The 16,970-nt window shown below is 39.7% G+C and overlaps 1 protein-coding gene across 1 annotated transcript in view; it reads right to left on the reverse strand.

Annotated features, from left to right (window-relative positions):
- Positions 1 to 16,970, reverse strand: part of LOC117525529 (inactive rhomboid protein 2-like) — a 55,993-nt gene that overhangs the window by 31,605 nt on the left and 7,418 nt on the right. Inside the window, exons 2-3 of the mRNA XM_034187390.1 lie at positions 2,251 to 2,409; positions 453 to 601 (exon numbers count right to left, since the gene is read on the reverse strand). Of these exons, the coding sequence (XP_034043281.1) occupies positions 453 to 601; positions 2,251 to 2,397 (296 nt within the window). The 5' untranslated portion in view covers positions 2,398 to 2,409. The remainder of the gene's footprint in view (positions 1 to 452; positions 602 to 2,250; positions 2,410 to 16,970) is intronic.

The following is a 16,970-nucleotide window of genomic DNA, read 5'->3' on the forward strand; positions in this document are numbered from 1 at the left end:
ACCTATTTTTAAAGCCATTGGCTACTCTGCAAAAACATGTGTTAATCAATCACGCAAACCCGGGTTAAGGCTTCTAAGTCTTAGCTAGCTTGGTAAGTTTGAGATAGGCTGGTGTGTTCAAGCTTTATTTGTCCCACCAGTCTGGCCCCTGCTCCATCCATTTACCCATTATTTGGAAGTTTACTGAGAATTAGGCAGAGTTGGGCACCACCAGAATGGAGACATCCAAAACCAGCCCACATGAGCTTCAAACCCAACCTTCAGAATACCTTTGCATGAAGTCACACAGAGGGTTTGTTCATTATATAATACACAGTCTGTGGATGCACTGCTATGCTTCTATGAGCCAGAATAACTTTTGGACCTGGAAACACCCACGTGGTTCTATGCAAGAACCTACACGATGCAGGCTGCATTGTGCTTGCACCTTTAAAATAATACAATTATCTTACCTGCGAATGCTTTGTGAGAGAGATGTTTGTCTTCCTAATTTTGACCTTCTGCCACTGGTATCAGTTGAATCTCCAGCCCCAGTCATGCTTTCTGAAGCTGGACTGGCTGCCTGAATGCTCGTAGCTTTCTTCAGAAATGGGCGTAAGGGCTGATCAGAGGAGGAAAAATAAATGTTAGTTCAATTTATAATCATAATTTGCGTCTACAGAGTACATTGACTTAAGGCACAGCACACAAACAGCAAACATTTGGTAACCATAAAGCCACAGGAACATTAAAATAATAGATATATAAAAAAAAGTAAGGCAACAGAAAAAAGTTCATTTCTGTAAAATGGTAAAAATCTCAGCACTGTTAAGATGGTAGCCTTCTACAAAAACAAAATAAGCAAGAGAAATACAATACAGCGTTAATTTTCCCAAACCCCTCAAGAACTTGAAGAAATGCATCAAATTAAAAACATAATTCAATCACTATTAAGAAACAATTCAGGTGATGGCTATAACACTCAGGATCACTGAGCACACTAAAACCCTGTTTAGTGTGTTAACCCAAAGATCACATTCAGGATAGACACTCACATATTCAGCCAATATTTTGGAACTGCATTATTGGGAATACATTGTTTTCTAAAACACATGTCTGGGTGAGCTGATTATTGTCTGGTTCTGTGATACAGAATGCACAGATTCCACTCACAGTCCAAGGTAGATCTCGAGGACTGAACTTGGGCATGAGGCAATGAGAGCAATCACGGTGATGCTGATCGGTGTCACGCACAATTCTTTCTGCCTCGGTTAGGAAACAGCGCTTGGAACTTGAGGTGGATGGATGATGAAAGAAGCAAAACACCTTCGCAAGTTACGTCGATATTTTGATGAATTTTTAATTTAATTTAATTATCTTATAATGCATCAAATCACAGCAAAAGCCATCTCAAGGCGCCTTACATAAAACAAGTCAACATAAAATTGAATAAATAATTAAAAATGAATTTTAAAAAAATGTCCGTACTTGACCATGTAAACAAGCGGTGAAGCTCTTAACAGACAGAATATTTTACGTCCACTAATGCTTCAGCTGAACGGTGCTGTTTCTTTTTTTTTCTCCCTTGTTTCAGAAGCCATAACTGGCAACTGTCTTCTAGTGTTAGCGGAGGTTAGCCTGTAAGCTCGCCATCGTGCTGATAATCATTTGAGTACATTTGTTTAATGAAGCTGCTGTAAATGAAGAAATTCATCAAAATATCAACATAAATTGCGAAGGTGTTTTGCTTCTTTCATCATCCATCCACCTCAAGTTCTAAGCAAGGCAGAAAGAATTGTACGTGACACCTGATTGGCTGATCAATCGGGTGGTATGAAAAATATTACCCGTCCGTGAAAAGGGTGTATTGCTATTTATTCTTTAGTGTTTTATCCAATCATATTGGCGTATCATTTATAGGTATATGATAATCTGTGTTATTTTTCTTTGGTACGATGAAAATTTTTCTGGCCTGGCACTGATATTAACAAAACTAACAGGGACAGAATAATGAGGTAAAAGGGCATCAAGAAGTGCAATAAATCAAGATCATCTGTTTTTGATGCGCTAGAGGTTTTATAAATAGTTAATCTGAAGTAACGTGTTGTTTTAACAGCCCTAATTAACACCAACCCTAAAAGAGCATGTGGTGCAGGATGGTGTGTGTGTGACAGCACAGCGTCCTCCTAAGGCCAAAGCAAGCTTAAGACTTCATGTTCTACCAAAGATCAGGCAGTGAAGAACATCATCCGGTCCAAACAGACACGATACCTGCTTTGCTGGGTCACGAGCCATCATCTCTTGCTGGGCTTCAGGTGGAGGGATGGCTATTACCAAGCTGGATGGTTTCTTGCTCTTCAAACGACTATCTCCTTGCCTGCTGGATGGAGGTGGCTCCTCCGCCTCCTGCGAGGCCATCGTATCACTGTTCTATAGTAAAAACATAAATTTTTTTAAAAAGTTGTTATTTACATAAAACATTTACATATCATATATTCTTCATGTAGCAAAAAGAAAGTTCAACCATTCTAACAGACAACATGACTACAAAGACAATCCTGAACCACGGGGCCCAATTATGGTTCCTATAAACATTATATATATATATATATATATATATATATTACATGTGCTACTTGCTCTGTCAAACATACAGAGTATCATAAGCAAAGCAAAGCTCACTCATGCTGAGAATTCCTCACTCGTACTTTGTACCGTGGCATTCAGTTAGCTTAGCGTTGGCTTGAACACATTGGTAGATAAATTACCACCATTAAAAACAAATAAATTACCTGTTAATTTACAGTAAACTACTGGCAGCTATAGTTGCTACAGCTTTTACTGTTATTTTTACTGTTTTACTTTTTACTGTTATTCTAAAGCGTGCCTACTATGACATACTATAGCTTATTACTGTAAAAAGATTACAGTACTACTGTCCCATTATTAAATTACAGTAAGCAGCTGTGGTTGCCAGAATTATTATGTAAAAAGAACCACAGTGAAACAATCCGATGAAATTTCACTGGGCTTCTTCCATTAAGCGTGGGGTCACCACAGAAGGTCTGGTTTGAGATCCACGTGCATTTTGCTTTTCTAATGCAACTCCAGCTGTACAAAAAGAATGGGGCGTGGCCTGCCTTGAATCGGGCATATTCTGTTTGGAAGGGAAGTGCACTAACTGCGTGCAACACTGCACACTGTATTAACGCATTGTTCATCTTAACGTACCTGTTATAACCTCATGACACAGCCGATTTAATTTTAAACAGACACCATATTAGCATACTTTTTACAAAGTACAGTAAAAGTGTGTTAATATGAAGAGTTTTGGAAAATGTTTAGAATTGAGTTGGCTGTATCAGGAGGTTAAAACAGATTAGTTAAGATTACCAGTATATTTAGGTTAATTAATATTTATAATAAAATGCTCAGAAAGGACAAATATGGTTGAGTCTGTGGGATCCTAGACTCGTTGGCACACGAGCTGACACTCAGGAATTGCAAGACTCGTCTTCTGCATTAACTTCATTTTTAACCGAGGCCATCAAATATGGTTATCGGGTATTGCAAGACTTTGTGTCAGTCCGTCTGTCTGTGCTCAGCATAAGTCCAGTCCTATTACTGACAGAGTCTTCAAATTCACAAGGAACATTCTTGGAACCCAGACCTTGGACAAGTTCAGAGATTCCTAACCTTGACTTATTTTAATAGGTTTAAACGTTACATTCTGTTTCACTGTGTTCCAGGGTTTTTTGAGGGGCGGGGTGACAGCCAATCAGAGTAGAGCTGCACCATGATGTCAGTGGCTGGTCTAGCTAGCTGCAAACGCTGTTTCGTTTGTGTTTAAATATAACCACTTTGTCATATATTATGTAAAATCTCGCGAGAAATAAACACTTCTAAAACTGAAAACGCTGTTTTTGGAACATGATAACACCTCTGAAGTGATTTACAACACATTTCTCAGACGTTAGCGTGGATGTCACAGGCTGGTTGAGGTAGCTGCAAACTCTGTTTCGTTTGTCTGTAAATATAACCTCTCCGTCATATAGTATGTAAAAGCTAGCGAGAAATAAACACTTGTGAAACTGAAAACGCTGTTTTTGTAACCTGATAACACCTTTACAAGTGATTTACAAGACATTTCGCGCATATCAGCATGCACACCAACTTCCGCTCTTGTCAAAAGCTCATTTATGTGCACATGCACGCCCTCCTGCAGATGCTGTTAAAATGGGAATGACTGATTGATTGATAGAGGTGCTTTAGTACGTACGTAATACAATAGGATCTTAATTATACATTTATTACTTAAACTGATGATTAATTTTATTTATAAATATATATATATTTATTTATTTATTTATTAGGGCTGCAGCTATCTATTATTTTTGGAATTGATTATTCTATCAATTAATCAAGTAATCGGATAAAAAGTACTTTTGTGTTTTTAAACAATATCAATAGTGGCAGGGCCCTCCCTAAGCAATGGCACAATGTTGCTGTGTCGACATGTAGATTTTTAAGTTTAGGATGTTCCCTCTCTCTCTGTTTTCCTGGGTAATTATTTATTTTTTCACATTATTAAGAGATTTGGAGCTTTGCCAAACCATGAGCCCAGGTGGTCTGTGAAATCTTCAGTCTGCGGACAGGACATTTTTTTTTCCTGTTATTGCACATTTCATTTGCACTTTTTATTACTGTGATTTATTCAGTGTATATTGATGCATGCTGTACAGAGTGCAGCTCAAACCAAAGTCAAATTCCTTGTTTTCTGTGGATACTTGGCAAATATCAAAGCCTTTGAAAAATGGCTGAGTAGTGCAGTGTTTCCACAACAGCTGCACTGATAAATCAACTGTACAGCCTGTTGATTAAAAACTCTTATCAAATCTGAATAACAGCATTTTTTTCCTCAAATAGTTAAACATGATTCATTTAAAGTGCACGTCCTTTCGCTTAATCTGCAGAGGTGGAGAATAGCCAGTGGGGTTTTTTTTTTTTTTTTAAACACAAACACACTGCTTCACTTTAAATGCGCAATAAGTCCATTTCAGACGATCAGCGTGGACCCTTTCTCTTGAAAGGCTTTATTTTACTCATTGTGCAGCTTTGTAAACATGCAGCATTGCCTGCTACATCGATTAGCGCTTACATTAGTTATACGCATGCTCTATGGTCTTCTTGTTTTTTGTGGGAGCGTTATACTGCCACATACAGGCCTGGCGTATGTACTACAGCTTTAAAAGAAGCCTCGAGGCAAAGAATTTGCCTCAAACATTTTTTTGTAATCGAATTACCTGATTAATCATTTCAGCCCTAATATATACATACATAAATAAATAAATAAATAAACACACTTTGCACTGGGATACCAATTAAACAACTGCACATTATAAAGGAGACAATGCCCATACAGCCTAGGGTATTTTAGCATTGCATTATATTTTTAGCACCAGAGACTACCACTTAGCCTATCATAATGGAAGTATGACTTCATATTCTTGCTCTATATACCCAGGCTAAGGGTGAGAAACAACAAGATAAAAAAAAAAAATTACATTCTTCCATATATTCCACACAACAGGAACCTCCGGAGGTCAGGAGGTACTCATAGGACCAAGACTGTGTGGTTTCGGTTTGTTTTTGTGGCTAATTAGTTTGGGGGAGGAACAGCAAAAAGAGCCAGGTGATACAAAATAAATGAATTAACACCCCGATGACTACTGGAGGATAATATATTACAATAATCAACAATTCTCAGTAAAATGGTTGGTCCCTTGAGTTAGTTGGTGAAATCCAATCAGTCTAAAATTCAAACTCTTTCTTTTTGCTGCTCTCATTCCTGATGTCCAGTTCAAATTTTGTGAAAATTTGGATCAATTTTGGTCAAGTTATCACACATAAATAAATCTATATCCTACTTCCTTACAGCTGGTGAAGCACAAATTTAAAAAACAAACAAAAACAGATTCATAATCAAAACAAACGAACAAACAAAAACAGATTCATAATCAAAGAGTATGTTGAAGTCAGGCTTGTGCCTGCAGTGTAACGTAAGAATATTACAGGAGAAGTTACCGCAGAGACCAAAGGATCTGTTGGGAGTTGTGTAATAATCGTGCAGAGAATATCAAACACCAAGACTCCAAGAATGTGAAAGCAGCCTCTCTAACTTACTTGACAACACGTCAATATTTAATACACAAACTACACCAGACTTGTACGTTAGCTGTGTATTAAAATCACTACTTTCATCGTATTAAATCAGTATCAAATTAGTATGTTCACAATTTTAAGTCCTAGTATGACAATACCTAAAATAAAACAAACAGAAAACATCAATGGGACCGATTCCCACCTGTGGCCTTTCTGTGTGGAGTTTACATGTTTTCCCTGTGTTTTAGTGGGTTCCCTCCGCATGCTCCGGCTTCCTCCCCTATCCAAAGACGTGCAGGTTAAGTGGATTGGAAACTTTAAATTGTCCATAGGTGTGCATGCGGGTGTGAATGTGTTTGTCTATATGTGGTCCAGTGACAAACTGGTGTCCTGTCCAGGGTGTACCCTGCCTCCCACTCTATGACTGCTGGGATAGGCTCCAGCTCCCCATGACCCTTAATTGGACTAAGCGGTTGAAGATGAGTGAGTAAGTGGATGGTGTGTCGTCTTATATACAACCGCAATTCCAATGAAGTTGGGATGTTGTGTAAAATGTAAATAAAAACAGAATACAATGATTTGCAAATCTTCTTCAGTCTATATTCAATTGAATACACCACAAAAACAAGATATTTAATGTTCAAACGGATAAACTTTGTTGTTTTTGGGACCGGGCAACAAAAGACTGGAAAAGTTGATGAATGCTCAAAGAACACCTAATTGGAAACAGGTGAGTGTCATGATTGGGTATAAAAGGAGTGTCCCCAAAAGGCTCAGCCATTCACAAGCAAAGATGGGGTGAGGATCACCACTTTGTGAACAACTGCGTGAAAAATAGTCCAACAGTTTAAGAACAATGTTTTTCAACGTTCAATTGCAATTAATTCAGGGATTTCATCATCTACAGTCCATAATACAACCCCTGGCAAAAATTATGGAATCACCGGCCTCGGAGGATGTTCATTCAGTTGTTTAATTTTGTAGAAAAAAAGCAGATCACAGACATGACACAAAACTAAAGTCATTTCAAATGGCAACTTTCTGGCTTTAAGAAACACTATAAGAAATCAAGAAAAAAAGATTGTGGCAGTCAGTAACGGTTACTTTTTAGACCAAGCAGAGGAAAAAAATATGGAATCACTCAATTCTGAGGAAAAAATTATGGAATCACCCTGTAAATTTTCATCCCCAAAACTAACACCTGCATCATATCAGATCTGCTCGTTAGTCTGCATCTAAAAAGGAGTGAACACACCTTGGAGAGCTGTTGCACCAAGTGGACTGACATGAATCATGGCTCCAACACGAGAGATGTCAATTGAAACAAAGGAGAGGATTATCAAACTCTTAAAAGAGAGTAAATCATCACACAATGTTGCAAAAGATGTTGGTTGTTCACAGTCAGCTGTGTCTAAACTCTGGACCAAATACAAACAACATGGGAAGGTTGTTAAAGGCAAACATACTGGTAGACCAAGGAAGACATCAAAGCGTCAAGACAGAAAACTTAAAGCAATATGTCTCAAAAATCGAAAAATGTACAACAAAACAAATGAGGAACGAATGGGAGGAAACTGGAGTCAACGTCTGTGACCGAACTGTAAGAAACCGCCTAAAGGAAATGGGATTTACATACAGAAAAGCTAAACGAAAGGCATCATTAACACCTAAACAGAAAAAAACAAGGTTACAATGGGCTAAGGAAAAGCAATTGTGGACTGTGGATGACTGGATGAAAGTCATATTCAGTGATGAATCTCGAATCTGCATTGGGCAAGGTGATGATGCTGGAACTTTTGTTTGGTGCCGTTCCAATGAGATTTATAAAGATGACTGCCTGAAGAGAACATGTAAATTTCCACAGTCATTGATGATATGGGGCTGCATGTCAGGTAAAGGCACTGGGGAGATGGCTGTCATTACATCATCAATAAATGCACAAGTTTATGTTGATATTTTGGACAATTGAGAGGATGTTTGGGGATGATGAAATCATTTTTCAAGATGATAATGCATCTTGCCATAGAGCAAAAACTGCAAAAACATTCCTTGCAAAAAGACACATAGGGTCAATGTCATGGCATAGGGTCAATGTCAATGAGCAGATCTGATGTGATGCAGGTGTTAATTTGGGGGATGAAAATTTACAGGGTGATTCCATAATTTTTTCCTCTGCTTGGTCTAAAAAAGTAACCGTTACTGACTGCCACAATCTTTGTTTCTTGATTTCTTATAGTGTTTCTTAAAGCCAGAAAGTTGCCATTTGAAATGACTTTAGTTTTGTGTCATGTCTGTGATCTGCTTTATTTCTACAAAATTAAACAACTGAATGAACATCCTCTGAGGCCCGTGATTCCATAATTTTTGCCAGGTGTTGTATAATTAGAAGATTCAGAGAATCTGGAGAACCTTCTACACGTAAGCGGCAAGGCTGAAAACCAACATTGAATGCCCGTGACGTTCGATCACTCAGGTGGCAGTGCATTAAAAACCAACATCATTTTGTAAGGGATCTTACCACGTGGGTTCAGGAACACTTCAGAAAACCATTGTCAGTTAACAGTTCGTCGCTACATCTACAAGTGCAAGTTAAAACTCTACCATGCAACGCGAAAGCCATACATGAACAACATCCAGAAACGCTGCCGCCGCCTTCTCTGGGCCCGAGCTCATTTGAAATGGACAGATGCAAAGTAGAAAAGTGTGCTGTGATCTGATGAGTCCACATTTCAAATTGTTTTTGGAAATCATGGACGCCGTGCAACTTACACATCTGTGATGACACCATCAATGCTGAAAGGTACATCCAGGTTTTGGAGCAACACATGCTGCCATCCAAGCAACGTGTTTTTCAGGGATGTCCCTGCTTATTTCAGCAAGACAATGCCAAGCCACATTCTGCATGTGTTACAACAGTGTGGTTCATAGTAAAAGAGTGCAGGTGCTACACTGGCTTGCCTGCAGTCCAGACCTGTTACCCCCATTGAAAATGTGTGGCGCATTATGAAGCGCAAAATACGACAACGGAGACCCCGGACTGTTGAACAACTGAAGTGGTACATCAAGCAAGAATGGGAAAGACAACTAAAAGCAACAATTCGTGTCCTCAGTTCCCAAATGCTTACTGAGTGTTGTTAGAAGGAAAGGTAATGTAACACAGTGGTAAACATGCCACTGTTCCAGCTTTTTTGAAATGTGTTGTAGGCATCCATTTCAAAATTAACAAATATTTGTACAAAAACAATAAAGTTTCAGTTTGAACATTAAATATCTTGTCTTTGTGGTGTATTCAAATGAGTATAGGTTGAATGGGATTTGCAAATCATTCTATTCTGTTTTTATTTACATTTTACACAATGCCCCAACTTCATTGGAATTGGGATTGTAAATAGGAGCTTCGACAGGGAGGAGTTTGGTACATCTGCATGTGCGCTCAATTCCACTTTGATTGGGATGTGCAAAAGGAACGTGCTTGGATCCATGTGTATGCACACTTTGATACATCTGAATTTTTCGTGCGCAAGATAGTTTATGGATTTTAGGGACGTATACCATGTTTCAGTCAGAAATCCACACAAGTCTTTGTACATGAGGCCCCAGATGTTCACTACTTTGAACGGTAAACAGTCCTGCTCTCATTATTAGACACATTTATGTGATCCTGTGGGCGACTGCTACTCTATTACACTGAGCTCATTAGCTCATGCTCAACATACTGTTGATGCAAGTATTTAAGGCATGGTATCACCCAAATACAAGCTGAATGACTCTCACAGACGAGGCTGCGAGTGACTACAAACAACAACAACCCATAATGCCTTAGCACACCATATTATGCACATACACACTTCACAAAAAACCCTGCTCTTTAATAAGGTTTCATCGCTTTACAATATTGTCAAAATAAGTGATTGCTTAGAAGCGTATACCAATTGAAGTCAACAGCTGAACCACCAGCTAGGCTATTCTCGGAGTCCTGCGTCTCATATTGCTGCACTGATTATTTCAAGAGAAATCAAAGCATCGTAGAATTAGCCATAGATTCACAACCTTCGGCCGCCACATCCATTATAGCACCCTGATGTCTGCAGCCTTGAAGTTGCTTTGGAGCTGTGGGTTGGGGGAAAAAAAAAATCAATACAAGAATCTGGGTTTCAGTGGCAGGAATGGCAGCCGCAGCAGGGAAATTTGATACCAGCCTGGTCCACAGCACAATTTCCACCACAGTGCTAAGACACGGTTAGACTACGCTAGAGTTACTGTCTGTGTTGCTTCAAATCAACATTTTTACAATTTTTTGATGCATGCAGAATACATTTTTCAGCCTTGCACTGCAAAGCTTAACTGAGTTCCCTCAGGACAGAGAAGCAGAACTGACCAATCAACCCTATGGGAGGATAGAAGAGACAACACTCCTACCCCCCAAATAACAATGAAATAGCCTGGAATTTGGATAATGGATGGCGGGCTGAAGCAGTGGAGAGACTGCATCTGACCACAGACCATCAATGTGGAAGCACTTATTAGGACCCGTTCATCATAAAACTGATGAGGACAGGCTGCAGATTATTTTGTTTCTGTACTCAAAAGGGATGACATGAGACAGAAAGCTACGTAAGACAAAAACAAGGGACTGAGACAAACAAACAAAATTGTTTTAACCAACACATTGATCACACTGCAAAAACAAAACCTTATGAACTTTATCTAATTTTAAGTCAAAAGTATAATCTACATGTATTATAAGACAAAACAGGTTAGATTTCAGGAAGACATAAGGATTTGTTTTTAAATAATACAACTTATAAATTATTGGTGAAAGACTAACAGAGACAAAACAAGCTCTTAGACTCACCATAACAATTTTAATGTGCTGACTTATTTGTAAAAGTTGTAAGATTTCCTGATACTGGTAAAATATAGCTCAAAATGAGGTTTTACAGCTAATTTTAAGGCCTAATTTCAAAGAATCTTTGAGGAAAATTCACTTGTTCCTTTAGCAGTGTTTAACTTGTTAAAATATTTGTCCATGTAACTCGTAAAAAATTAAGGATTTCTTGAAATGGGAAATTAGATGAGAAAAGTTATTTCAGCTATGTGAATCCACACAAACAACACAGCAGCTTACAAATCTAACAGTGAATCAAGCTTGTTTCATCACATATGACTCGAAACAAGAAGTTTTCATGTAAAGAACTTTAAGATGTAGTATCTAAAGAGAAGTCTCACTGAAATTTTACTTGTCAAGTCATTGTGTCATATTTAGTGTAGATATTTGACTAAATCAGCAGTGTTGAGCAAGTTACTTCCAAAATGTAATACATTATACATTACTAGTTATTATTTTAAAGCAATTAGTTACATACACCTTTTCTTTCCCTCAACTGTAATGCATTTCATGACTCCTGCATTACTTTTGAGTTACTTTCACCAAACTTACTGTAGAGGTAGGACTTGGCATTCAAAAATGCTAAAATGTAGTTCCATCTAGCTAATTATACATCCAGCGGATGGCGATGTGGTGTAGCATCATGACTGCAGGCCCTTAAAGCCTCGGTCCCACCAAATAATGAAGGCTGAAGAAGAAGCCACGCATGGGTGTGGGGTGATTATTTGAAGAATGACCCACGTTTTCATCTATCACGTATCCACTATGAAGGTGCCACTATGTGCCTCTCTGTACCCCGCATGTGCCACGCAGCAGCCTCTAGTGAGCCACGACCACCTGTCATTACAGCCTCGAATGGCTCGCATCAGCCACACTAAGCCACATAGTGCCATGATAACGCTATGTTGGCGCACGTTTAGGCATGAGTTTGGTCCAAACCTCCAGCCCTCCCACACCTGGTCCCTTTAAAGTGTGGGTTTTCAATTCACAGATTCACAGCAGCATTTAAAGATGTCCCTTCTTTTTCTTTTTTTTTAAATGCAGTCCAAAAATAGACACTCCATCACAGTTCCACAGTTGTGCGCTGTGCGCTAGGCTGCTGTCCACCTGTAATGCACCAGACCAGCTAGACCCGAACCACGGGTTCCTGGAGAGCTGCCTCTGTGCTCCTCGCTGGCTCCACGGCTCTCTGGCTTTTTTTTTTTTTTTTTTTTTTGCGGCTTTAAACACACAAAACTTTATGTTTGTCCGTTTATTTCTGCAAAATCGCTCTTTTGCGCTCGCGCTGCTGTTGTCCTTTCATGGACAGCCGCCTCTCTGCTCTTTCTAAGTGGCTTCCTTTACATCCGTGGCTTGCTGGCTTTATTTTTTCCCTGGCTTTAAGCACAATCATTTTTACAACGCGAGTCCAATTTAACTTTGTGTTCGTCCGTTTACTTCTGCAAAAGCGCTCTTTGCGTGCGCGCTGCTGTTGTCCTTTCATGGACAGCCACCTCTCTGCTTTCTAAGTGGCTTCCTTTACATCCGTGGCTTGCTGGCTTTATTTTTTCCCTGGCTTTAAGCACAATCATTTTTACAACGTGAATCCACTTTAACTTTGTGTTCGTCCGTTTATTTCTGCAAAAGCGCTCTTTAGAGCATGCGCTGCTGTTGTCCTTTCATGGACAGCCGCCTCTCTGCTCTTTCTAAGTGGCTTCCGTTCCATCCATGGCTTGCTGGCTTTATTTTTTCCCTGGCTTTAAACACAATCATTTTTACAACGTGAATCCACTTCTGACTTTGTGTTCGTTTATTTCTGCAAAAGCGCTCTTTTGCGTGCGGTGCCGTTCTGCATACAGAATGAGGTGGCCATTTTATTATATACACCTGTGGATCATTTTCAATATATATATATTTCTTTATTTCTTCCGCAGCTTACAAGTCACCATGATACAACTTTTAACTGTGTTATGTCTTCAAAATCGCTCTTTTGCGCGCTCTCCATCTGTGTTGCCGCACAGCTCCTGCTCTTAGCTGCTCCACTGGAGTTATGATCTTCCATGGCTTTAAACACACATCCACTTTCACGCAGTCATCCAAATTTTAACTTTGTGTTCGTCCAATATTGACTGAAATATCACTCTTTTGTGAGCTGACGTTCTGCCTAAATGCTCATTTGAAGCGTGATGATGAGTCACTGCCTCAGTGCGCACACACAGTAGAGCTCATGTGATCCATTAATTCCAGAAGTGATTAGAGGTATTTTCAGCATCCAAGGTTTGACAGAAAATGATTAATCCGCTACAAAATTATTTTATATAGAGTCCAGCGCACAGAGCAAGTGGAATTGTGTGAGCCACTATAATGCCACGATAGCTCACGAAACAAAAACAAAAAAAAAACCAGGGTGCGTGGCTCCTTCTTCACTCCTTCACTCGGTGGGACCGAGGCTTTAGGCTACTAACAACAATATAATGAATATAATTGGCACAGCGAAAGCTCAAGGTGCAATACAAGTAACGATCACAGCTAAAATCCCAAAAGATCAAAGTCTAGTAAAATTATGATAGAGATGGTGTGAATATTTAAAGTCTAGGCCAATTCATATTAAACACAATACAGCTCACAATAAGGTAACCTAAAGCCTAATCTCAAGATACACAATCTTTTTGAAACATTTCGACCACACACTCGCACGCTGCTTTGATCACCTGTTCTACGCATGCAGGCGCACGCACGTAGCGGCTCATTGCTCTTGCTTGCCTCTACTGGTGGTTGGCTCTCACTGCGGTATTGTATCACTTCCTGTTCCGGAGCACAGCGGTGTTTTTCTGTATCTGTTAGCTGTTTAATCTGCACAGTTAGATTGATCTAGTTATCTAGATTACGATTTGTTTCCCAGTGTAATCTTTATGTGCCTTAACTAAAGAACTCCTTCTGCTGAATCACCTCTAAATTATTTACACATTATTCACTTTGCGTGTTTTTAGGAATCCGCTAGCTTAGCGTAGCTACTAGCTCTTAGCCGATTTAGCATGGCGGCTTCTCCTGTCTCTCCCGCACTTTTCTGCTCTGGGTGTGAAATGTTTAGTTATTCCTCGGCCTCCTTTAGCAGTAACGGTACTTGTAATAAGTGTAGCTTATTCGTAGCTTTGGAGGCCAGGCTGGGCGAATTGGAGACTCGGCTCCGCACCGTGGAAAATTCTACAGCTAGCCAGGCCCCTGTAGTCGGTGCGGACCAAGGTAGCTTAGCCGCCGTTAGTTCCCCCCCCTGGCAGATCCCGAGCAGTCGGGAAAGCAGGCTGACTGGGTGACTGTGAGGAGGAAGCGTAGCCCTAAACAGAAGCCCCGTGTACACCGCCAACCCGTTCACATCTCTAACCGTTTTTCCCCACTCGACGACACACCCACCGAGGATCAAACTCTGGTTATTGGTGACTCTGTTTTGAGAAATGTGAAGTTAGCGACACCAGCAACCATAGTCAATTGTCTTCCGGGGGCCAGAGCAGGCGACATTGAAGGAAATTTGAAACTGCTGGCTAAGGCTAAGCGTAAATTTGGTAAGATTGTAATTCACGTCGGCAGTAATGACACCCGGTTACGCCAATCGGAGGTCACTAAAATTAACATTAAATCGGTGTGTAACTTTGCAAAAACAATGTCGGACTCTGTTGTTTTCTCTGGGCCCCTCCCCAATCGGACCGGGAGTGACATGTTTAGCCGCATGTTCTCCTTGAATTGCTGGCTGTCTGAGTGGTGTCCAAAAAATGAGGTGGGCTTCATAGATAATTGGCAAAGCTTCTGGGGAAAACCTGGTCTTGTTAGGAGAGACAGCATCCATCCCACTTTGGATGGAGCAGCTCTCATTTCTAGAAATCTGGCCAATTTTCTTAAATCCTCCAAACTGTGACTATCCAGGGTTGGGACCAGGAAGCAGAGTTGTAGTCTTACACACCTCTCTGCAGCTTCTCTCCCCCTGCCATCCCCTCATTACCCCATCCCCGTAGAGACGGTGCCTGCTCCCAGACCACCAATAACCAGCAAAAATCTATTTAAGCCTAAAAATTCAAAAAGAAAAAATAATATAGCACCTTCAACTGCACCACATACTAAAACAGTTAAATGTGGTCTATTAAACATTAGGTCTCTCTCTTCTAAGTCCCTGTTGGTAAATGATATAATAATTGATCAACATATTGATTTATTCTGCCTAACAGAAACCTGGTTACAGCAGGATGAATATGTTAGTTTAAATGAGTCAACACCCCCGAGTCACACTAACTGTCAGAATGCTCGTAGCACGGGCCGGGGCGGAGGATTAGCAGCAATCTTCCATTCCAGCTTATTAATTAATCAAAAACCCAGACAGAGCTTTAATTCATTTGAAAGCTTGTCTCTTAGTCTTGTCCATCCAAATTGGAAGTCCCAAAAACCAGTTTTATTTGTTATTATCTATCGTCCACCTGGTCGTTACTGTGAGTTTCTCTGTGAATTTTCAGACCTTTTGTCTGACTTAGTGCTTAGCTCAGATAAGATAATTATAGTGGGCGATTTTAACCTCCACACAGATGCTGAGAATGACAGCCTCAACACTGCATTTAATCTATTATTAGACTCAATTGGCTTTGCTCAAAAAGTAAATGAGTCCACCCACCACTTTAATCATATCTTAGATCTCGTTCTGACTTATGGTATGGAAATAGAAGACTTAACAGTATTCCCTGAAAACTCCCTTCTGTCTGATCATTTCTTAATAACATTTACATTTACTCTGATGGACTACCCAGCAGTGGGGAATAAGTTTCATTACACTAGAAGTCTTTCAGAAAGCGCTGTAACTAGGTTTAAGGATATTGATTCCTTCTTTATGTTCTCTAATGCCATATACCAACACAGTGCAGAGTAGCTACCTAAACTCTGTAAGGGAGATAGAGTATCTCATCAATAGTTTTACATCCTCATTGAAGACAACTTTGGATGCTGTAGCTCCTCTGAAAAATAGAGCTTTAAATCAGAAGTGTCTGACTCCGTGGTATAACTCACAAACTCGTAGCTTAAAGCAGATAACCCGTAAGTTGGAGAGGAAATGGCGTCTCACTAATTTAGAAGATCTTCACTTAGCCTGGAAAAAGAGTCTGTTGCTCTGTAAAAAAGCCCTCCATAAAGCTAGGACATCTTTCTACTCATCACTAATTGAAGAAAATAAGAACAACCCCAGGTTTCTTTTCAGCACTGTAGCCAGGCTGACAAAGAGTCAGAGCTCTATTGAGCTGAATATTTCATTAACTTTAACTAGTAATGACTTCATGACTTTCTTTGCTAACAAAATTTTAACTATTAGAGAACAAATTACTCATAACCATCCCAAAGACGTATCGTTATCTTTGGCTGCTTTCAGTGATGCCGGTATTTGGTTAGACTCTTTCTCTCCGAGTTATTTTCATTAGTTACTTCATCCAAACCATCAACTTGTTTATTAGACCCCATTCCTACCAGGCTGCTCAAGGAAGCCCTACCATTATTTAATGCTTCGATCTTAAATATGATCAATCTATCTTTGTTAGTTGGCTATGTACCACAGGCTTTTAAGGTGGCAGTAATTAAACCATTACTTAAAAAGCCATCACTTGACCCAGCTATCTTAGCTAATTATAGGCCAATCTCCAACCTTCCTTTTCTCTCAAAAATTCTTGAAAGGGTAGTTGTAAAACAGCTAACTGATCATCTGCAGAGGAATGGTCTATTTGAAGAGTTTCAGTCAGGTTTTAGAATTCATCATAGTACAGAAACAGCACTAGTGAAGGTTACAAATGATCTTCTTATGGCCTCGGACAGTGGACTCATCTCTGTGCTTGTTCTGTTAGACCTCAGTGCTGCTTTTGATACTGTTGACCATAAAATTTTATTACAGAGATTAGAGCATGCCATAGGTATTAAAGGCACTGCGCTGCGGTGGTTTGAA

The sequence above is a fragment of the Thalassophryne amazonica genome, chromosome 15, assembly GCF_902500255.1.
Source record: "Thalassophryne amazonica chromosome 15, fThaAma1.1, whole genome shotgun sequence".
Lineage (NCBI taxonomy): Eukaryota > Metazoa > Chordata > Actinopteri > Batrachoidiformes > Batrachoididae > Thalassophryne > Thalassophryne amazonica.